The 24,013-nt window shown below is 32.0% G+C and overlaps 1 protein-coding gene and 3 pseudogenes across 1 annotated transcript; all 4 read right to left on the bottom strand.

Annotated features, from left to right (window-relative positions):
• Positions 1–6,382: 6,382 nt before the first annotated feature.
• LOC126668175 (NAD(P)H-quinone oxidoreductase chain 4, chloroplastic) lies at positions 6,383–13,077 on the bottom strand. Its single transcript, XM_050361390.1, has 3 exons — positions 12,961–13,077; positions 11,522–12,657; positions 6,383–6,479 (listed from the first exon to the last, which is right to left on the bottom strand). The coding sequence occupies exons 1-3, from the start codon at positions 13,075–13,077 to the stop codon at positions 6,383–6,385; spliced, it is 1,350 nt and encodes a 449-aa protein (XP_050217347.1).
• A 904-nt stretch (positions 13,078–13,981) lies between these two features.
• On the bottom strand, positions 13,982–14,588 carry LOC126664894 (NAD(P)H-quinone oxidoreductase subunit 6, chloroplastic-like; annotated as a pseudogene).
• Positions 14,589–14,837: 249 nt separating this feature from the next.
• LOC126664896 (uncharacterized) lies at positions 14,838–19,256 on the bottom strand (annotated as a pseudogene).
• A 426-nt stretch (positions 19,257–19,682) lies between these two features.
• LOC126664891 (protein TIC 214-like) overlaps positions 19,683–24,013 on the bottom strand; it is a 5,669-nt pseudogene continuing 1,338 nt past the window's right edge.

Here is a 24,013-nt window from a genome sequence, read left to right as displayed (position 1 = left end):
CGTACACCTACAGTTCAGGCAACAGCGGTAGCAGCCGCAGTTTTGGGCGCGGTAACAGCGGAGGTGCTAGTTTTCCCTTCTGCCAGAATTGCAGACGTCGACATCCGGGCGAGTGTCGTTTAGCACCAGGGGGCTGTTTTACTTGTGGCCAGCCGGGTCACTTTGTCAGAGAGTGTCAGGCATCTGGGCAGCAGATGTCGGCAGCTAGTGTCGCTCAGCCATCCTATCAGAGTCAGAGACCAGCGTTCTCTGCACCAGCAGGGTTTTCTCAACCTGCTGCTTCTTTTGGTGGCCAGCGAGGCCGAGGCTCTGGAGGGCGTGGTTTTGGAGGCCATGGCAACGGCGGTAGAGGTTCTAGCAGCTATGGTACCGGGCAAAGCTCTCAGCAGCAGAGTCAGGGTCAGGCCAGAGTTTTTGCCTTGACTCCTCAGGATGAGTTCACTGACGTTTTTCCAGAGGAGTTGCCTGGATTACCACCTGATCGGGATATCGAGTTCTGCATTGACGTTGTTCCTGGAACTGGTCCTATTTCGATACCGCCGTATCGGATGGCTCCTGCTGAACAGAAGGAGTTAAAGGAGCAGTTACAAGAACTTCTGGACAGTGGCTTCATCAGACCGAGTACTTCTCCATGGGGTGCTCCAGTTCTGTTTGTTAAGAAGAAGGATGGTTCCTTTCGACTTTGTATCGACTACAGACAGTTGAATAAGGCTACCATCAAGAACAGATATCCTCTTCCTCGCATCGACGATTTGTTTGATCAGTTGCAAGGTGCGAAGTGCTTTTGCAAGATTGACTTGAGATCCGGGTATCATCAACTTCGGATTCGGGATGTCGATGTGCCTAAGACTGCTTTCAGAACGCGTTATGGGCATTTCGAGTTTCTGGTCATGTCGTTTGGGTTGACTAACGCACCAGCAGCGTTTATGGACATGATGAATCGGGTCTTCAAGCCGTTTTTAGATCAATTTGTTATCGTCTTCATTGATGACATCCTGATTTATTCTCGGAATGAGGAGGAGCATGCTTATCACTTGAGAACTATACTACAGACCTTGCGAGAGCATCAGTTGTATGCTAAGTTTTCAAAGTGCGAGTTTTGGCTGGAACAAGTTACCTTCTTAGGACACGTGGTGTCGAAGGATGGGATCAAGGTTGATCCTAAGAAGATTGAGGCAGTTATGGATTGGCAGAGGCCGAGATCAGGAGTTTTCTTGGGTTAGCTGGCTATTACCGTTGGTTCGTGCAGGATTTCTCTCGGATATCTGCACCTTTGACTAAGCTGACACAGAAGGGTGTTAAGTTTGAGTGGACCGATAAGTGTGAGGCAAGTTTCGAGAAGCTGAAGGAGATTCTGACTACAGCTCCTGTTTTGGCGTTGCCTTCTGGCATTGAGGGCTTCACTGTGTATTGCGATGCTTCTCGGATTGGCTTGGGTTGCGTGTTGATGCAACATGGACAGGTGATCGCCTATGCTTCTCGTCAGCTGAAGAAGCATGAGGTGAATTACCCTACACATGACTTGGAGTTAGCTGCTGTGGTTTTTGCTCTAAAGATCTGGAGGCACTACTTGTACGGTGCGACTTGCGAGATCTTCACTGATCACAAGAGTTTGAAGTACATCTTTGATCAGCGAGAGTTGAATCTGAGACAGAGGAGGTGGCTTGAGTTGCTGAAGGACTACGACTGTACTATTCAGTACCATCCTGGTAAGGCTAACGTGGTAGCCGATGCGTTGAGTCGCAAGTCTTCGGGCAGTTTGGCCCATATTTCTGAGGTTGGACGTAGACCCATGGTTAGGGAGTGGCATGGTTTGATAGCTTCGGGCTACGGTTTTCAGGTTTCTCAGAACGGGAGTTTGTTGGCACAACTGCAGGTGCAGCCGGTTTTGATTGATAGGATTAAAGCTTTACAAGCTGAGGATCCACAATTGAAACGGATTATGGATGAGATCCATCTGGATGGGAATTCCGAGTTTGTTTTCGTTGACAGAGTTCTCAGGTTTGGTTCTAGACTGTGCGTTCCGGATTTGGATGGTTTGAGAGACCAGATTCTGGAGGAAGCGCATAGGTCAGCTTATAGTGTTCATCCGGGATCTACCAAGATGTACCATGACCTCAAGGGTACGTATTGGTGGGGCGGGATGAAGAAAGATGTTGCAGAGTACGTTTCCAAGTGTCTGACTTGCCAGCAGGTGAAGCTGGAACATCAGAGACCTTTTGGCTATCTACAGCCACTATCTATTCCAGAGTGGAAGTGGGAGCGGATTGCCATGGACTTTGTTGTTGGTTTACCACGTACTCGACAAGGGTACGATTCCATCTGGGTGATAGTTGACCGTATGACCAAGTCAGCTCATTTCCTTCCGATCAAGGTTTCGTATCCTGCTTCGAAGTTGGCTCAGTTGTACATCGACAGGATTGTCAGTTTGCATGGTGTACCGGTTTTGATTGTTTCTGACAGAGGTTCTGTTTTCACTTCAAGGTTCTGGAAAGCGTTACAGGAGTCCTTGGGTTCTCGATTGGACTTCAGTACAGCTTTTCATCCTCAGACTGACGGTCAGTCTGAGAGGACTATTCAGACTTTGGAGGATATGCTCAGGATGTGCATTCTTGATTTTCAGGGTAGCTGGGATACTCATTTGCCGTTGATTGAGTTTTCCTACAACAACAGTTACCATGCGAGCATTGAGATGGAACCTTATGAGGCTCTGTACGGGCGCAAGTGTCGATCTCCTATCTGCTGGGAAGAGGTCGGCGAGCGGAAGTTGTCTGGTGCTGAGATTATTCAGATTACCTCAGAGAAGGTACCGTTGATAAAACGGAGGTTGGAGACAGCTTTTAGTCGGCACAAGAGTTATGCTAATCCTAAGAGAAAAGAAATCGAGTTTCAGGTGGGAGACTTTGTGTTTCTTCGGGTTTCGCCTATGAAAGGCGTGGTTCGTTTTGGTGTCAAGGGAAAGTTGGCTCCGAGGTACATTGGTCCCTATGAGATTTCAGAGAGGATTGGAGATGTGGCTTATCGTCTGGTTCTGCCGCCAGACATGTCGTTAGTACATCCTGTTTTTCATGTTTCTATGCTGAGGAAGTGCATCTCAGATCCTTCACATGTGATTGTGCCCCAGAGCGTTGAGATTGACCAGGAGCTGTCCTATGAGGAACAACCAGTTGAGATTGTCGATACGCAAGTGCGTAGGTTACGGAACAAGGAGATTCCGATGGTCAAAGTTCTGTGGCGGAATCATTCTGTTGAGGAGTGCACTTGGGAGACGGAGTCCGATATGCGGAAACGTTATCCTTTCCTCTTTCCTTGAGGTACGTGCATCGTTGCTTATGTGGTTTAGTAGATTGTTTCTGTACTTGGTGTGTTGTTATGTTTATTTGTTTATGTTTAAATTCGAGGGCGAATTTTTAATAAGTTGGGGAGAATGTAATATCCCGTATTTTTAAATTAATTTTTTTAACTTTAATTATAATTTTTTTTCATTTCTGTCAAATCTTAAGTAATTTATTATTATTATTATTATATTTTACTTAATTTTATTTGAGTCGTTCGTAGTTCGTTCGGACTCGATTTGTAATATTATTATTTAAAAGGAAAAATAAGAAAAAAAACAAGGAAATATGTTTAATTAGTTGGACAACCCATGCATTCCATGCATTCCTTTATTCCTTGGGCTTTTTATATAAAATACAGGAATTCAGCCACTATTTTCTTTTATACGGCCCAACCCAATTTTTTACTTTACCTACCTCATTTTCTTACTTTGATAACTTGTACTTCAAATTCTTTTCTTTTATACGATTTTTCTTATTTCTCTCAATCATTCTTCTTCTCCACGATTTCTTTTGAGTTGTAAAAGATAATTTTCACGATTTTTGCTCCTTCGCTTCCGTCGTTCCGCCTCCTCCGTTCCGCCGTTCTGCCTTCGTCGTTCCGCCTTCGCCGTTTCGCCTCCATTGTTCCGCCTTTGTCTCGCTGCGCCATCTTTCTTTTATCTTTTTAGTTTTAGATCTGAAATTTTTTGTTCTTTTTTTTATTTTCAGATCTGTAATTTGTTTATCTTTTACTGTTGATTAACCATTAAACATGTATAAAGAGAGTCTTTAAAGAATCCAATACTTATTTCATGTTCTATAGAATAATTTTGTGATTTTATATAATAAAATTCTGTTATTTCTGCATTTTTTTGTGTTTTGTTGTATTTCTGCGTTTTTTTTATTCTGCAGAACGATTTGTTGATGATGATTGATTGCTGAATTATTGTAATGTTACAGTGTTGTTGATTTTATGTTGACTTTATGTTGATATTATGTTGATATCTACTGATTCTTTTTATTTTAACATTGACAAATAAGATAATATTGTTTGTGAAATAAACTTTCGTTTGATGAAATGAAACTGTATCATAACCGTCTTTGTCGAAATTTAGTTAGGTATGAGAGGTGGAACGCAAAACAATTATACAAGTGATTTTGAAGAAACTGTGCAGCTGCAAAGAGAATTGAGGAAAAAATAGATTTTAAAATAGATTTTTTTAATTTGTGAACTGTTGTGTTGGTGTTTATTTAATATATTTTTATTTTTATATGTAAGAATAATTTTATTTTTTTATTTGAATTATTGTTGTTGTTTTTTCATATTGTTTTGATTACTTACTCTGCTAATATCTTTATCTGATTCATTTATTTTAAACATTTTGTACCTTTTTTGTTCTTTCGTAGAATTACTACTATCATATTAACAAGTTATCAACATAATGTCAACATGATATCAACAATTAATGCTAATTTAGTCAAGATGTTTGTAAAATAAGAACATCGATTGATTTAAGCCAAAAACAATCAATATATTATCAAAAACATGTCAATAGCTCATCAATACAGCAATTTAAGACTAACTTTATTTTTTTTAATGAGTGAAAAATCAACATGTTATCAACAATATATTAACAACATGTCAACATAAAATTGAAAATCAAAAAAAGTTGAAATACTTATCAACATAATGTCAACAATAAATCAACAACGAATCAACAATTAATGCTAATTTAGTCAAGATGTTTGTAAAATGAGAACATTGATTGATTTAAGTCAAAAACAATCAACATATTATCAAAAACATATCAATAGCTCATTAATACATCAATTTAAGACTAAGTTTATTTTTCTTTCAATGATTGAAAAGTCAACATGTTATCAACAGTATATCAACAACATGTCAACATAAAATTGAAAATAAAAAAAAGTTGAAATACATATGAACATAATGTCAACAATAAATCAACAACGAATCAACATATGGAATAAAATAAAACATAATTTTTTGAAAAATTGTGACAGTCGATAAAATATCAACAAGAAATCAACAACATGTCAACATGATAATGCTAACATATCCTTATCTAATCTCATTTAAATTTTGTTTTTTTTAGTTAGTTCACGCACAAAATTATCTAATTTGCTAATTTTTTTTTTTTAGAATAAATTTTTTGAATGTTAAAATTAAGGAAATACAAACTGATTATCAACACAAAATCAACATAAAATCAACAACACTGTAATATTATAATATTTCAGCAATCAACCATCATTAATAAATCGAACTGCAGAATAAAAAACACAGAAATACAACCAAACACAAAAAAATGCAGAAATAACAAAAATTTATTCCATATAACCATAAATTTATATTACATAACATGAAATTAGCATTATATTCTTAAAATATAATCTCTATACATGTTTAATGGTGAAAAAACAGTAAAAAAATTGTAGATCTGAAAATAAAAAAGAAAAAGAAGAAGAACAATTAATAAATTATAGATCTGAAATCAAATAGATGACGACGATGAGCCGAGGAGATGATGGCGTTGACGAAGATGACAACGAAGATGATGATGAGAACGATGACGGAGGAGCGGAGGAACAGAGGACGGCTCAGCGGAAGACGGCGAACGGTAAAAAAAGAGAGGAATAACTGAGAGGAAGAGAGAATTGAATGATGAGGAGAGAGAAAATAAATGAAATTATGATTTGTATGCTGTTAGGGTTTAATATATAGAGTCCGTATAAAAGTTATAATTCAGTCCGCACATGGTAGTTTAGAAAATCCAAACCTGCACCCGTATAAAAGTTATAAAGTGGGCAATGTAGGTTGTTTGTGTAAAAAGCCCTTATTCCTTCCATTAATACACGTACTATGGCCCATTTAATTTAGGGCTTTTTATATAAAATACAGGTTTTGGGCTAGACTTTACTTTTATACGGCCCAATCCATATCTTTACTTTTCACACCATCAATTTTATGAAACCTAACTTTTTTTTTTGGATTTCTTTCTTTTTTACCGTTTTCTTATTTTCCTTCTCAATTGGCGGTTTCTTCATTCTTCTCCGCCATTTTCGCTTCTCTTCTCCACGATTTTGCTGTGCGTTATCTCCATTACTGCATGACTCCTCTTGCTTCTCTCATTTTCATCTCTATTTCATCATTATCTCAACCGTTCTTGCTTATATAACAGTAAATTCTTTTGAGTTGTGAAAAAAAATTCACGATTTCTACTCCTTCGCTTCCGCCGTTCCGCCTCCGCTGTTGCGCCTCCGCCGTTTCGCCTCTGTCGTTCCGCCTTTGTCTCGCCGCGCCATCTTTTTTTTATCTTTTTAATTTTAGATCTGAAATTTTTTGTTCTTTTTTTTTATTTTCAGATCTGTAATTTGTTTATCTTTTACTGTTGATTCACCATTAAACATGTATAAAGAGTATCTTTAAAGAATCTAATACTTATTTCATGTTATATAGAATAATTTTGTGATTTTATATAATAAAATTCTGTTATTTCTGTATTTTTTTGTGTTTTGTTGTATTTCTGCGTTTTTTTATTCTGCAGAACGATTTGTTGATGATGATTGATTGCTGAATTATTGTAATGTTACAGTGTTGTTGATTTTATGTTGACTTTATGTTGATATTATGTTGATATCTACTGATTCTTTTTATTTTAACTTTGACAAATATGATAATATTGTCTGTGAAATAAACTTTCGTTGGATAAAATGAAACTGTATCATAACCGTCTTTGTCGAAATTTAGTTAGGTATGAGAGGTGGAACGCAAAACAATTATACAAGTGATTTTGAAGAAACTGTGCAGCTGCAAAGAGAATTGAGGAAAAAATATATTTTGAAATAGATTTCTTTAATTTGTGAACTGTTGTGCTGGTGTATATTTAATATTTTTTTATTTTTATATGTAAGAATAATTTTATTTTTCCATTTGAATTATTGTTGTTGTTTTTTCATATTGTTTTGATTACTTACTCTGCTAACATCTTTATCTGATTCATTTATTTTAAACATTTTGTACCTTTATTGTTGTTTAGTAGAATTACTACTATCATATTAACAAGTTATCAACATAATGTCAACATGATATCAACAATTAATGCTAATATAGTCAAAATGTTTGTAAAATGAGAACATTGATTGATTTAAGCCAAAAACAATCAACATATTATCAAAAATATGTCAACAACTCATCAATACATCAATTTAAGACTAACTTTGCTTTTCTTTTAATGATTGAAAAATCAACATGTTATCAACAGTATATCAACAACATGTCAACATAAAATTGAAAATCAAAAAAAGTTAAAATACTTATCAACATAATGTCAACAATAAATCAACAAAGAATCAACAATTAATGCTAATTTAGTCAAGATGTTTGTAAAATGAGAACATTGATTGATTTAAGTCAAAAAGAATCAACATATTATCAAAAACATATCAATAGTTCATTAATACATCAATTTAAGACTAACTTTATTTTTCTTTCAATGATTGAAAAATCAACATGTTATCAACAGTATATCAACAACATGTCAACATAAAATTGAAAATAAAAAAAAGTTGAAATACATATCAAAATAATGTCAACAATAAATCAACAACGAATCAACCTAAGGAATAAAATAAAACATAACTTTTTGAAAAATTGTGACAATCGATAAAATATCAACAAGAAATCAACAACATGTCAACATGATAATGCTAACATATAATTATCTAGTCCTTATTAAATTTTATTTTATTTAGTTTATTTTGCGGATAAAGTTATCTAATTTGCCAAAAAAAATTAAATTTTTTTCCCAATGTTAAAATCAAGGAATACCAACTAATTATCAACACAAAATCAACAACAAATCAACAACACTGTAACATTATAATAATTCAGTAATCAACCATCATCAAAAAAACGAGCTGTAGAATAAATAAGCACAGAAATACAACCAAACACAAAAATAAAATGAAGAAATAACAAAAAATTATTCCATATAATCATAAATTTATTTTACATAACATGAAATCAGCATTATATTCTTTAAATATAATCTGTATACATATTTAATCGTGAAAAAACAGTAAAAAATTATAGATCTGAAAATAAAAAAGAAGAAGAAGAATTATGAATAAATTGTAGATCTGAAATCAAATAGATGACGACGACGAGTAGATGAGATGATATTGTTGGCGAAGATGACGAAGAAGACGATGATGAGAACGATGACGGAGGAGCGGAGGAACAGAGGACACGACGCAGCGGAAGACGGCGGAGAACAGTAAAAAAGAGGTGACCTGAGAGTGAAAGAAAAAAATATGAGTGAAGAGAGAGAAAATTGAGTTGAGAGGAAGAGAGAATTGAATAATGAGGAGAGAGAAAAAAAGTGAAATTATGATGTCTCTACTATTAGGGTTGAATATATACAATCCGTATAAAAGTAAGAATTGTGTCCGCACATGGTAGTTTAGATAGCTGAATATATGACCCGTATAAAAGTAAAGATTTAGCCAATGTTGGTTGATTGTGTAAAAAGCCCTTTAATTTAATCATGTGAAAAGCCCATGATGTTAGTAGCATGAAAAGGCCATACAAATTGTTAATATAAGTTGTGCATCTTTAAACTTCTCCTTTCCTCTATAAACGTGATCTGCTTCACGTTTTTCTTTTTTTTCTTTTGTTTAACCTAAAATTTCACTCTCTTTTACACTGAACATCAGCCGCCATTCCTCATTAATAAATCTGAACTTCACCTATCTTCATTGTTTCATCCTTTCAATTCGGTAAGTATTCGTTTTACTCGTTCATTAAGTTTCTTCGTTTCGATATCGATATCATCGTTCTTGATTCATATTTCTTTTGTTATAGCATTAAACTGTGATTCTCTACGTCGTTTCATCTTTATTCATCGACCTCAATAATCGTTACGATTCAAAATCATTAAGGTATGTAAAGATTCCTCCATTCGTCGCCGTTACGATTCGCCGTATTCTTGAAATTTTGCAACTGTTTCTTACCTGTTATTGATGCCATGATTGTGAAGTAGTATGTCGTTTCTCTTAGGCCTTAAGAATAGTTTGGATTCCTCCCTTTGTTTAGTTTTGGTTGGACCTCGTTATGTCAATGATTCATGAATTTTTGGTTCTGTTTTCCTTCGTTGATGGTCCTGCCGGTTGGTTGTTCATGCCTTCAATAACTATTTAGGTTTTATGATGCTTTGGGTTCTTAGGTTTGTTTTACTTTATTAAGGAACAAGTTAGTTTGAGTTTTGAAGTTGAGGTTGTTGTGTAACTTGGGTTAAAGGTGTTGATGGCGGTAGGGACTTGATTCATAATTTTGAATTATAAGAGATGGCTAAATGGTCACATTAATCACCATATTGTTAGTTTAAATCAATTGAATTATAGTTGTTTGTTTCAAACTTTTGATTTCGTTTCGATTTCATAAACCGACAATTGTGAAATGATAATTATTTTATAATCTCAATTAATATAATTAATCGGGTAATTATATTTAATTTTGATTGAAATGTCAATTTGGCTAATTTATAATTTAGCCCCTAAAGATTCTAAAACTTATTCAAGTTAAGTTTTATCAATAGGATAACTTTTGGATTGTTGTTTGTTTTATAAATTAGTAAATTGAAAACGAGTAGTTAATTTGATTTTTAATATCTAATTGGCTAAAGTACAATATAGTCCTTAAGAGGCTAAAGTACAATTTAGTCCCTAAGTGGCTAAAATACAATTTAGTCCCTAAATTTTATAAGATTTATTTGATCAAGTTTTCGGGTTGTAACTTAGGTTACTTAATTTTCAAGATATTGAATTCCACTTTAAAATGGATAATTATTTTATTAAAATATTTTAAGTTATAAACTCGGGTTTATAAATTTAATAAGTTTTATTTGGGTTAGACTGTGTTCGCCCGACAAGTGGGAAGAAGCTTGGTAGTTTTTAATAACTCGGCTGACTCACTGATATGGATTTTAACTTGGGTTAAATTAAATTGTTTAATAAATTACTCGAATTTTAATTTAATATATATAATATATATGGTTTAATTTCTATAACTTGGGTTATAGTTTTAATACGTTTTAATCTTATGTGTTTGATTATACGTTGGCGTATTGTTGTGTGTGCTAGTCCTATGTGGTGTCTAGTACTCTTTAGAGTTAGGGTCTGATTTTAATTTTGATTTTAATATTTTATTTAGACCCGTCGACTGTTCGTACTTCAGAGGCGAACCAGAGTTCGGTGCTTGTCAGGATCACGTGGATTTAGCAAGCAGTGAGTTTATATCTCTATTTACCTCTTTATTAAGCAAATGTATTATTTTGTATATATATATATGTATAAGCAGCTTTTGAACTGTTTTCGGCATTATGGATTTGATTTGGAACGTGCTATTCGATGGGCATCATCGGGACTGCGTGCGCACCAGTAATGATTATGGTATTGAGGTAGGTTTGAGATACGTCTCACCTTAGTGAGGGCACCGGTGGAAGATACGTCTCCTGGGCTCACTATTTATTAAGTGATAGTCGGGGATCGGTTATTGAGATACGTCTCATCGACACGACAATGGATTTAGAATTGTGGTTTAGGGTTTCATTGATAATCCATAATGAAAATGTTTTATTAAACGTTTTAAAAGGTTTTTAACTTAATAAATGTAAATGGTTATATAAACTCTACTCAGTAAATCTGACCCCGTTGTTTTCCCAAATTTTCCAGGTTTATGATTTGAGCGTTGGTCGATCTCCGTTCCTTCATTCTCGGAGGTTCCTTATTTTATTTTCAGAATAAAAGAGTCAAATTGTTTTAAACTCTTAGACCGCAGTAGTAGTATTAGATTATTTATGATTAGTGTTTTATTATATTTTTAGACTGTTGATTGTTGGTGATTACTTTATAGCTTTTGGCATGATTACAGTATTTAAGGTATTTATATTATATTGCCATACTGTTGGAGTTATAAATTCAGATAAGTATACTTTGAATATATGTTGCTTATTGTACTGCTAGACTAGGCTGAAGTCTCGGTTGCCCCCGAGCATGTGGTTTTCTGCAGGTACATTGTTTTAAATGATATAAGTTGGTTATCTGCAAGGCTAGCTACGGGTTTTGGTACAACCATACCCATACCCTAGCGCCGGTCACGATTCATGAAAATGGGTCGTGACAAAGCTAGCGATAAGATACTAAATGTCGTGAATATTTTTGGCATTGAGGGAGCCATTCCGCCCATTTCGTCAAGATACACACGACGTATTCTATCATAACCCGTTCCTGCTAAGAAAAAAAGCGTAGCACCAATAAACCCATGTGATATTATTTGTAAAATGGCTCCATTAAGTCCCATATCACTTATAGAGCAAATTCCTATAATTATGAAACCCATATGAGATACAGAAGAATAGGCTATTCTTTTTTTTAAATTTCGTTGACCAAGAGATGTTGAAGCTGCATAAATTATTTGTGTCACGCCCACTATTATCAACCAGGGAGAAAAGATAGAATGAGCTTGAGGTAATAATTCCATATTGATTCGAACCAACCCATACGCCCCCATTTTTAATAAGATTCCGGCTAGAAGCATACAAGTACTGTAATGTGCTTCCCCATGGGTGTCTGGTAGCCATATATGTAAGGGTATAATCGGCGATTTGACAGCAAAAGCAATAAGAAATCCAATATAAAAAAATATTTCTAGTGCTATGGGATAGGATTGATTGGCTGATGTTTCAAAATGGAATCTTGGTTCATTGGAGCTATATAAAGCGATACCCAAGGCTCCCATTAACAAAAAAATGGAACCTCCGGCAGTATATAAAATAAACTTTGTAGCTGAATACAGACGTTTCTTTCCCCCCCACATGGATAGAAGTAGATAAACAGGAATTAATTCGAACTCCCACATGATAAAAAAAATCAAAAGATCTTGAGAAGAAAATAATCCTATTTGACCACTATACATTGCTAACATCAGAAAATGAAATAATCGGGAATCCCGGGTAATTGGCCAAGCCGCTAAAGTAGCTAAAGTAGTAATAAATCCTGTCAGTAAAATAGGGCTTAAAGAAAATCCATCTATTCCCAATCTCCAGTAAAAATCAAAAAATTGGATCCATTTATAATCTTCTGTTAATTGGATTAATGGGTCGTCCAATTGGAAATAATAAGAGAACGCATAAGTTACTAAAAGGAGTTCTAAAATACATATAGATAAAGTATACCACTTAATTACCTTATTTCCTCTATGGGGTAAAAAGAAAATTAAGGAACCTGCGGATATCGGGAAAACTACAAATATTGTTAACTAAGGAAAAGAGTTCGTGGTAAAGGCAAGATACACTTGGACTAGAAAAACCCGTGCTCGAAAACATAAATATATATATATATATTGTATTATTTATATATATATTGTAATATATATATATATATATATATATATATATATATATATATATATATATATATATATATATATATATTATTGTATTTTTTTTCGAGTACGGGTTTTTGTCGGTAAACAAAAAAGCAAATGCATTCAAGTGGATTTTTCTGAAAAGTATCAATAAGCTAGACCCATGCTTCGGGTTGTTTCATGCCATAAATAAACTCGAACACTCAAGAAATCTGTTGGACAAGCGGATTCACATCTCTTACAACCGACACAGTCTTCTGTTCTTGGAGCAGAAGCGATTTGCTTAGATTTACACCCATCCCAAGGTATCATTTCTAATACATCGGTGGGGCATGCTCGGACACATTGAGTACACCCTATACATGTATCATAAATCTTTACTGAATGCGACATTGGATTTTTAATTTTTTTAACGTCATAAAATTTCAATCTAGTAAATTTCTAAATGAGTCACCATATATTTAGACACCAGATGAATCAATGATTTATCAGAATTTTTCTATTGAATTCTGGATTGACTCGTGAGATAGAGCCGAGATACTTTAATTTCGCATGTTTTCACAAACCTGATCGGATAAGTTACGTATCAATCAATCGAATTAATGAATATGAAAATAAAATTATATTCTAGATGATTAATCCTACTTATTCAACAAATTTGATTCATTGATACGGATTGATTTTCTATTACGATAAATTGACGAAACAATAGCTAGTCCGATAGCTGCTTCAGCGGCTGCGATAGCTATAACAAAAATTGAAAAAATATTTCCTTTTAATTGGCGACTATAAAAAAAAATCAGAAAATGTTACAAAATTCATATTAACTGAATTTAGTATAAGTTCACGGCACATAAGGGCTCTAACTATATTTCTACTCGTGATCAATCCATAGATACCGATAGAAAATAAATAGACACTCAAAACAAGTACATGTTCGAGCATCATTGACTAACTCCTTATCAATTTTGATTTATTTCAATATGAAAACAATTCAACATCAACAGATTGGATTGACTAGAATAAAAATATTCCAAGTACAGAATAAAGAAATAGATAGATAATAAATCAAATATAAAGATTATTTATATATAAATAATCTTTAATTTAAATAGTAATAATTTAAATATTAAATAGAATAGAATTGAAAGTATTAAATAAAATATTAAATAGTAATAATTTAAATATTAAATAGGATAGAATTGAAAGTATTAAATAGAATAGAATTGAAAGAAAATAAATGTGATAACATAGAACAAATAGATGGGGGTTACTAATTCTAAGGATTTATTACTGCCGAGCCACAGCAATCGCACCTATCAAAGCAACTAAAAGAATTATGGAAATGAATTCAAATGGAATAAAAAAATCTGTTGATAAATGAATTCCAATTTGTTGACCATTACTTATTAAATCTTGTTCTATAATCTGATTTTTTTTTTTGTAGTCCAAATAATCTCATACCATGACGTATCTGGAATAATAGTAATTAGTGAAACAAAAATAGTTGTACAAACTAAGGATGTAACTCTGTTTCCAACAGTAAAAAGATTAAAATCTTTGTAATATTCTGAACCATTCATGAACATCACGCCAAATAGAATTAAAACATTTATGGCTCCCACATAAATAAGGAGCTGTGCAGCAGCTACAAAATGAGAATTTGATAAAATATAGAATAAAGATATACAAACAAGAACCAATCCCAACGAAAAGGCAGAAAAAATTGGGTTGGTAAGTAATACCACCCCCAGACCTCCTAATATAAGACCTAATCCGAGAAAAAATAAAAGAAAATCGTGTATTAATCCAGGTAAATCCATTGCACGTAAAATAAAAGATAAAAAAATTGAATTATTTTTTCATGACCTTATTGACCTGACCAGGAAAAACTTATTTATAATTTATAATTATAATAGACCCTAAACCCTAGGGGGTGTAAATTACTCTAGGTACAGCTACTGTACGAATCTCATTCTTTCGTGAAAAAGGCATTCGAAATGAAATTAAAAAAATTATGGAAAAAAAATTATGGATAGAATTACGCATATGCATATATTAATATATTAATAAATTTTCACAAAAAAATTAACCGCCATGCAATTTTGACCAATTAATCAAGTCAATAGCTGGAATTTTGAATTCTTTTATTTATTGACCAATAAAAAAGAAAGAAATCCTTTATGTATCTTTTTAGATCAAAACACAATTTTAGTTTTCTAATTGTACTTTTTTTTATCAAAGTGGTTTATCTATTTTTTTTAGTTAAATTCAAAATTGTTCGAATTGTATAATCATCAACTACTGACATTGGTAAACGACCTAAAGCAATGTGATTAAAATTCAATTCGTGACGATCATAAGTGGAAAGTTCATATTCTTCAGTCATTGATAAACAATTTGTTGGACAATACTCAACACAGTTGCTGCAAAATATACAGATTCCGAAATCAATACTGTAATTAAGCAACCGTTTCTTTCGAATGCCAGTTTCCAATTTCCAATCAACAACAGGAAGATCTATAAGACATACCCGAACACATACTTCACAAGCAATGCATTTATCAAATTCAAAATGAATTCGACCGCGAAAACGTTCTGATGTAATTAATTTTTCATAAGGATATTGAATAGTTACAGGTAAACGATTTGCATGGGATAAGGTAATCATGAAACTTTGACCAATATACCGTGCAGCTCGTATAGTTTGTTGACCATAATTCATGAACCCAGTTACCATGGGAAACATATCGTGAATATTTATGAATGATTTTATATTTGTTTTTTTCTCTTGTTTGAAATTAACGACAAGTCATGAATATAAAAAAATATTCCTTTTTTATTCTTTTATTTTAGAGTGAAAGGAGTTGGAAAGAGGTTGTTAATAAGAGATTCCCGAGAGAAATAGGTAAAAGAAATTTCCATCCAAGATTTAAAAGTTGGTCCATTCTTAGTCTAGGTAAAGTCCATCTTGTTGTGATAGGAATGAACAAGAACAAATAAGTTTTAACCAATGTAATAAAGATACCATTTGTTGTTTCAAAGACTTCACCTATTTTATTTATTTCAAAAAGATCAGGAACGGATATATACGGAATAGATATATTCCAGCCGCCCAAGTAAAGAACTGTTACAAATAATGAAGAAACTAATAAATTTAGATAGGAAGCAATATAAAATAAACCAAATTTAATACCTGAATATACGGTTTGATAACCCGCTACTAATTCTTCTTCTGCTTCTGGTAAATCAAAAGGCAATCTCTCACATTCCGCTAGAGAAGAAATAAAAAAAATGATAAATCCTATAGGTTGACGCCACAAATTCCACCCCCAAAAACACGATTTTGCTTGTGCCTCAACTATATCAACGGTACTTGAACTGTTAGATAATCATAGTCGGCAATAACATCATTGTTCCCGTCGCTATTACAGAACCGTACATGAGATTTTCACCTCATACGGCTCCCCAAGGCCATAAATAAATTTAAGGACTAGATCATATTATTTATTTTAATATATTTGTAGGATATATAGTATCAAAATAAAATAAACCTATCAGAATTCCAAAATTCAGGCAATGGAATTCTATCTGTTATAATACTAACAAAAATTACTTCTGAATTCATCTTATCCTTTAATAGTTTCAATTTTTCTTTCTTGAGTCATAACTTAAAAAAATTTCAATAAAATACTCTTTATAATTTATTTATAATAATTTCTTTATAAAAATATTCTTTGTAAAAATTATAAAAGATATTTCAACCTATTGTTTTCGATTACGAAAAAAAAAGATTGATTTTTTATTGTAATTAGATATTCGATTTTTTTTTGTTCCTATTCTTCTTTCTGAAAAAAATAAAGAAAAAGGGGATTTAAAAAGGGGAAAGGATTATTTCGTTCCTGATAGTCATTTCTTTAATCGGTGGGCGGGAGCATACTCTGGATCGGAATCATGGGGAGTACTGCCTGATCATTTCTACCAACTTAAAACCCCAATTAATATACTTTTAAATTTTGCCGAAATATCCTTTTAGATAAATAATTTAAAAAATCTCTATTACGAATCCTTTGTGTATCTTGGTGTTCCTAACCATCCACTCATTTTTTCTCAATCACCTGTTAGCATTATGGTAATACATATAAATGATAGTGAAAACTCTGATCTTTTGAGCCCGCTTCAAGCCAGGATGACTAATCAACCAATCTTGGGGAAAGTGGTCTTCTTTTCTTATGTTTATTTCTGTTTTACTCTATGTACATAGGAAATGAGTCTCCTTTTTTTACTGCAAATTGACAAGTTGTTTTCTTTCACTCATATAACTATCCAATTTAGTTCATCAACCCAAAGGATGAATAAAAAATGAAGATATTTATTCAATTGATTTTTCCTTCTTCCTAAAAATCAAAAAGAAAGGAATAGAAAAAAGTTTATGTTTCAACGAACCACACGTAGAGATATGGATAACACACAAAGAGTAAATGGTATTTCATAACTAATTGATTGAGCAGCAGCTCGTAGACCACCTAAAAAGGAATATTTATTATTTGATCCATACCCTGACATAAGAAGTCCAATGGGAGAATTACTTGAAATGGCAATCCATAAAAAAACACCAATATTTAGATCGGTTAAAACAAGGTGATATCCAAAAGGAATTACTGAATAGCTTAATAGAGTTGATATGACTGCTATGGATGGTCCCATACTGAATAAACGAGTATCCCCCCTAGAGGGAAAAAGATTCTCTTTAAAAGGTAGTTTTGTTCCATCCGCTAGAGCTTGAAGAACTCCTAAAGGACCGGCATATTCAGGTCCAATACGTTGTTGTATCCCTGCAGATATTTCTCTTTCTAACCATACAATTACTAGTATGCCTATTGTGATTCCCAATACAAGAGTCAAAATAGGGACAAACACCCATATAATTCCATAGAACTCGTTTAAGGATTCTAATCTAGAAAAAGAATGGCTAGTGTGTACTTCTGTTGTATCAATTATCATTTCAACGATCAACTTCTCCCATAATGATATCTATACTACCTAGTATTGTCATAATATCGGCCAATTTTATTCTTTTAACTAATTCGGGAAGAATTTGCAAATTGATAAAACCCGGCGGGCGAATTTTCCATCTCCAAGGAAAACTACTCCGATCCCCTATCAGAAAAATCCCCAATTCACCTTTTGGGGCTTCGACTCTCGCATAAAGTTCTTGTTTCGGTAATTCAAAAGTAGGAGAGGTCTTTTTACTAATGAATCGATATTCGAAATCATTCCATTCCGGATCCCTTTCCAAACGTCGGGTTTCTAAATTCTCATAGGGCCCACCCGGAATTCCTTCCAGAGCCTGTTGAATAATTTTTATAGATTCCATCATTTCGCCAATTCGGACTAAATAACGAGCTAATGAATCTCCTTCTTTTTGCCACTGGACTTCCCAACCAATTTCGTAATAACACTCATAATGATCAACTTGACGAAGATCCCATTCTACTCCGGAAGCTCGTAGCATTGGTCCTGATAAACCCCAATTTATTGCCTGCTCTGCACCAACAACACCTACTCCCTCAACTCGTTCCAAAAAATAGGATTTCGCGTAATAAGTTTTTGATATTCAGCAACTCTTGTTAAAAAATAATCGCAAAAATTCAAACATTTATCTATCCATCCATGAGGTAGATCGGCCGCTACCCCCCTGATACAAAAATAATTATGCATCATTCTCATACCAGTGGCAGCTTCGAATAAATCATATACTAATTCTCTCTCTCTAAAAATATAGAAGAAAGGGGTCTGTGCACCAATATCTGCCATAAAAGGACCAAGCCATAACAAATGAGAAGCTATACGACTCAATTCCAACATAACTACTCTGATGTAACTAGCTCTTTCAGGCACTTGAATATTTCCTAACAGTTCTGGACCATTTACTTTTATTGCTTCTGTGAACATAGTAGCCAAATAATCCCATCGGGTTACATAGGGTAAATATTGTATAATTGTTCGATTTTCCACAATTTTCTCCATCCCTCTGTGTAAATAACCTAATATTGGTTCACAGTCAATAACATCTTCACTGTCTAGAGTAACGATGAGTCGAAGGACACCATGCATTGAGGGGTGATGGGGACCCATATTGACTATCATAAGGTCTTTTCGTGTAGCTGATACATTCATAAGGATTTCCTCGCTCCATTTTTTCATGAATTACTGAAAATAAAAAGAAGTTCATATTAAAATATAATAAATCAAATAATTCAAAAAAAAAAACTCTTCACGTTAACGAGTTTTTGATTCCCGAATATCCAATCGGCTAATTAATTCTTTATAACGTACTCTATTTTTCTTTGCTAAATAAGACAGCAGTTGTTGCCGTTTTCCTAGAATTTTTCGCAAACCTCTCTGAGATAAATAGTCTTTTCTATGTAATTGCAAATGTGAAGTAAGTTTTCGTATTTTATTGGTGAAACTTACTATTTGAAATTCAACCGATCTTTTGTTTTCGTCTTTTTCTTCTTGTGAAATAACCGAAATAAATGAATTTTTTACCATAAAAGAACTCATCCTGTTTTTAATTAAGATTAAGATGTTTTTATTTTTATTAATCAGTAATAATAAAAAAATGTATTGTATATTGTTATTGTATTAATAAATAAGAAATATTGTATTAATAAAAAATAAAAAGAATGCCAGTTCATTTTAATTTGCTATGCACAAAAGTCTCTACTTTGTTAGTAATTCAAGTTACTAATTCCAAATTTTGTCAAATAAAATTGAAAATTTATCATTAATAAATCCAATTTTATTATTCGGTTATAGATATAAAAAGATGGTATATTTCTTCGCTTACAAAAGAAAACAAAATTCTACAAATTCCATTGATTCATTTATAGATCAAATATGCTATGGGATATATATGAAAAACACCCTTAACAAAAATTCAACTGTGGATAAATACATATCCTTACCATATTGAACCGACTGGAATTATTAGTATCGAACCAATAACGATCCATACAAGCTAAATCTTCTAATCGAAAATTGGGCCAAAGAAAAAATTTGAATTTAATTAGTTTATTTTTCTCTCTATCAAAATCTTTACTTTTAGCAAAAACGGGACCACCATTTTTTATAGTATTAGCATTGCAAATTTCTGTATTTATATGAATATTGTTTTTATTTTTTAAATTCAAAGAAATTAGAATTCTTAATTCTCTACGGCGTTTCGGGGATAAAATATTTTCGGGAACAACTAAATTATAATTATTTTTGTCTCTATTTCCAATTCGACTTTGATGCCTTTCAATAGAAATAGAATCCATTTTGTCTCTGTATTTTTGATTAATTTGTTGTTTGTTCTTATGAACTAATATGATACCTACAGTTTGATACAAAAGAAATTGTCCATCATTTTTTATCGACAGACGGACAGGTTCGATAATCAATATTCCCTTTTTCATCAATTCTGTAAGAGTTAAATCTTTCTGAACCATTAGAATATTCAGACTTATTTCTTGCCTTTAAATAGAAGATAGAATAATTTCTCGTGGATTTGTCAGTCTAAGCAGGAGACAATATATTTTGATATTATTGATTATTTTTTGATTTAAAGAACCATTCCATCTTAATTGAAAACATAAATATCGTTTTAGGAAGAAATCCAGTTCGACTTCCGTATGACTTTTGTTTTGCTTTTTATGTCTATGTTTTTTCATACCTAATTCCATATAATCTTCTTCAATATCTTTTTCGTGATTGGCGAAAACAGATCCAAAGTCTACTTGGTCTTCAAATTCTTTTTCTTCTTGATTTCGATTCTTTGATTCAATAATTTTGTTTTCGTTTGATGTAGTAAAAAGATCGCCATTTTATTTCTCGTTGCTTTTAATATTTTTACTAACATTTTCATGAAAATTAAAAAAAAAAAGAAATTGGATTGGTATCGCCCACGGTTTTATCTTATATGTGTTGTAAAGTATCACAAATTTATGAAAGAACAAAAGTGTAAAATTTGGTATCAGATCATATTGTATTTCTTCATTCATTCCCATCCAATTTAAATTAAAAGGGGGGGGGGGGGGGGGGGGGGTTGATTGGATGAATTCACTTCTTGATCTTGGTGAATTTAAATAAAAAAAAGATTTTTTTTATCAATTTTATTAATTATTTGATACTTAGTAGTCTTAGTATTTTTTCTATCTCCATTTCCGGTATCGATCCAGGATTCAATATCGACCTTATTTCTAAGACAAAAATGGAGAATTTTCCAATCAAAATATTTTCTATCTGGCTTTTCTCTATATCAAAAATAGCATCTTCTGCTAAATAATTATTGATAGAAATATTTTCTAACATATTGAAAAAGTTACTTTTATTTGTGTTGTAATTATAAAAAATCTTTTGTTTATTATTTATTTGTAATGGTAATCCATAAATATATGAGCCCTTATTTATAGATTTATATGATAAAAGATTGAATCTATAGTGTTTTTTAAAATTATTTTTTTTATTTGGTAATGAGTCTGTCTCAAAATTATAAATGAAAATTCCATTTGTTTAACTTTTTATTTTGAACCATAGGGTGTTGGTATTGATTGATTAGATTTCGCCATTTTTGTGGTATTAATCTAGACCATCTAATCAGAGATAAATCGTATTTATATTGATAATGATTCCTTAACCAGTTTTTTCATTGATTCATTACAGAATTTCGAACATTTTTTTTTAATTTCAAATTAAAAAGCCCTTGGACTCTAAAATAATCCTTTATTTCATTCTTTAGAAAAAGACCATGATATTGAAGAATAGATCTTAAATTATATAAGTTAATCGTTTTAATTTGTGATAATTTGTAAAATACATACGCTTGTGACAAGGAGGATATACCACAAAAAATCTGTGAATTATTATTAATAACAGCAATATTCTTATTATTAATATTAAGTGACTTTTTTCTATTTAAAATCGAAATAAAGTTAATTGTATTTTGATTTGTTTTTTCAATATCCATTTTTTTGTGATTTTCTTCATTATTGTAAATGTATTTAGTAATAAAGTTTTTCGTTGATTCCATAAAAAGCTGTGTATTGATCCTCGGAATATTAATGATTTCTAAAAAGATATCTATGTATATCCTTTCAATCAAATTTTTTACAAAAAATGGAATTTATATGCTAATCGCGTGTTTATTTTTTTTAATATCTGTGAAATATTTTTTGATGATTTGAATGGTTTAGCATTATAATTTTTTTTGTTAGGATTAATTTTTATCTCTGAGGTTAGAATTTTTTTTCTTTTTCTTTTGAAATTTTTTTTATTTGATTTAGGATTATCTTTCTTCTAGCGGAAAGATCTTTTTTTTTTTTCTGTCAGTGAAAAATTTGTCCAAACCATAGATTGTACTGGGGTGGGCAATTTCCGACTCGTTTGATTATTGTTATTGATTAGCGAATCTTTTTTTTTTAGTTGTATTTAATTCATATACTTCTTTAACTCCAGACAATTTAATTCGATTTCTTTTATATTTTGAAATTTTTTTTATTATTTCTTTTCAAAATAAAATGTTTTTGATGGCCCAGTTTTTTTTCTTTTAATAAATTTCTAAATAATTTTCTTATTTCTTCTAAAATTGTTAGAACTCGAAAACATTTTTTTTTATTTTTATAATTTTTTTTTGAAGTTTTTTAAAGACGGGTTCAAAAAGTGAAAGCCGTTTTCGTGGAGAACCAAAAGGTAGTTCAGTTTCCAGCCCCCAAACTGTTAAAAAACAAAAATCATTTTTTTGTGCTTTCTTTTTCATTGGATCTTTATTAGGGAATTTAAATTTAGATATGTGCCAAAGTTTTAGACGAAAAGGAAATAGGATCTTTATTTGAATCCCATCTGTTAACCAGTTTTTTCGAAATTCTTTTTCTGATAATTGAACTCCATTATAGGTACATTTAACATGCATTTCTCTACCCCAATCCTTTAAATCCTCCGACCATTCAGGAATTTTTAAAAATAGTATACGAATGACATTTTTAGCTATTAGTAATGAAGGTAATAGAATATATTTTCTAAGAATTGATTGGGTTATTAAAATACAACCTCTTATTACTTGAGCAAAAAGAATGCTATCCCAGGCTTCAGCTATTTCTATCCGAGCCCTTTCCTCTCATTTGTTGTCGTCTCTTTTATCCTCGTCTTTTTTCTTACTTTCTTTTGTTTTTTTCTCTGTATAAGTAGAATCTGAAATTGCGAATTCTGCGTTTTTACGCTCCCAATTTATAAACATTGTTATTATTAATTCGGAAATGTCAAAAGAAAAAAAAAGAGATTTGTTTATTCTGTCCAAAAAAGGGGGGAATGTGCATTTGCTTGAAACAGTTCCCAAATAGCTATTTTGCGCCTTTGTGTTCGCATGGATCCCTTTATTATGTCTCGACGAAAGTCTGATTGTTGTGAATAACAGATCAAAGTAACTTCGTCTATTTGGTCAAAATCCGTTGTATCTTTGATATTATTATTATAATTATAAGTGGCTGTATTTTGTTGATTATCAGTAAAACTTACTACACGTTTGGCTTTTCGTGAACGAATTTCATGATCTTCTGCCATGTTTTCTTCATTTTCTCCCTCTTGTTGTTCCAAATTATCAATTAATTTGTATGACCAATGAGAAACTTGTTTATTTATTTCTTTTATTCCAGTAAAATGATTTATAATTCGTTTATTTTTTGAATTCCCTATAACTGGATCAAATACAAATTTTAGAATTTGTAAAAGTTCGAAATCCTTTTTTTTTTCTTTATAATCCCTAAATAAAGGGAGTCCCTTAAAATTGAAACTTGATATTGATTTTCCATTAATTAAGTTTAAGAAATAAGCAATTTCTGTTGAAAATGCTTTGCTATCCATTTTTGGTTCAAATTCTATATAATTATTAATAAGAAGAAGAAAATGCATTTTATTTATCCAAACTATATCTGTGGAATTTTTTCTGGAAATTTTATTTATAAGTGAGGGTGAAAAAAAAATTTGAATTTTACCTCAATAGGACCCATTCAAAAAAGGATCATACATTTTAGGTAAATATTCTTTTTTAATTTTATCATTACACAATCTAGTTCTTTTTTCGAGTGTATTTTGAATAAGATATCCCTCATCTAGAGGCTGAACTCTGTTTATAAATTCATTACTTATATTTTTCTTTTTTTGTTCATTCTTTGAATTCCAACGATTATACAAGTCATCAGAAGAGAGT

Source organism: Mercurialis annua, linkage group LG1-X (genome assembly GCF_937616625.2).
Source record: "Mercurialis annua linkage group LG1-X, ddMerAnnu1.2, whole genome shotgun sequence".
In the NCBI taxonomy this organism is placed as follows: domain Eukaryota; kingdom Viridiplantae; phylum Streptophyta; class Magnoliopsida; order Malpighiales; family Euphorbiaceae; genus Mercurialis; species Mercurialis annua.
This window is presented reverse-complemented; position numbering and strand designations above follow the sequence as displayed.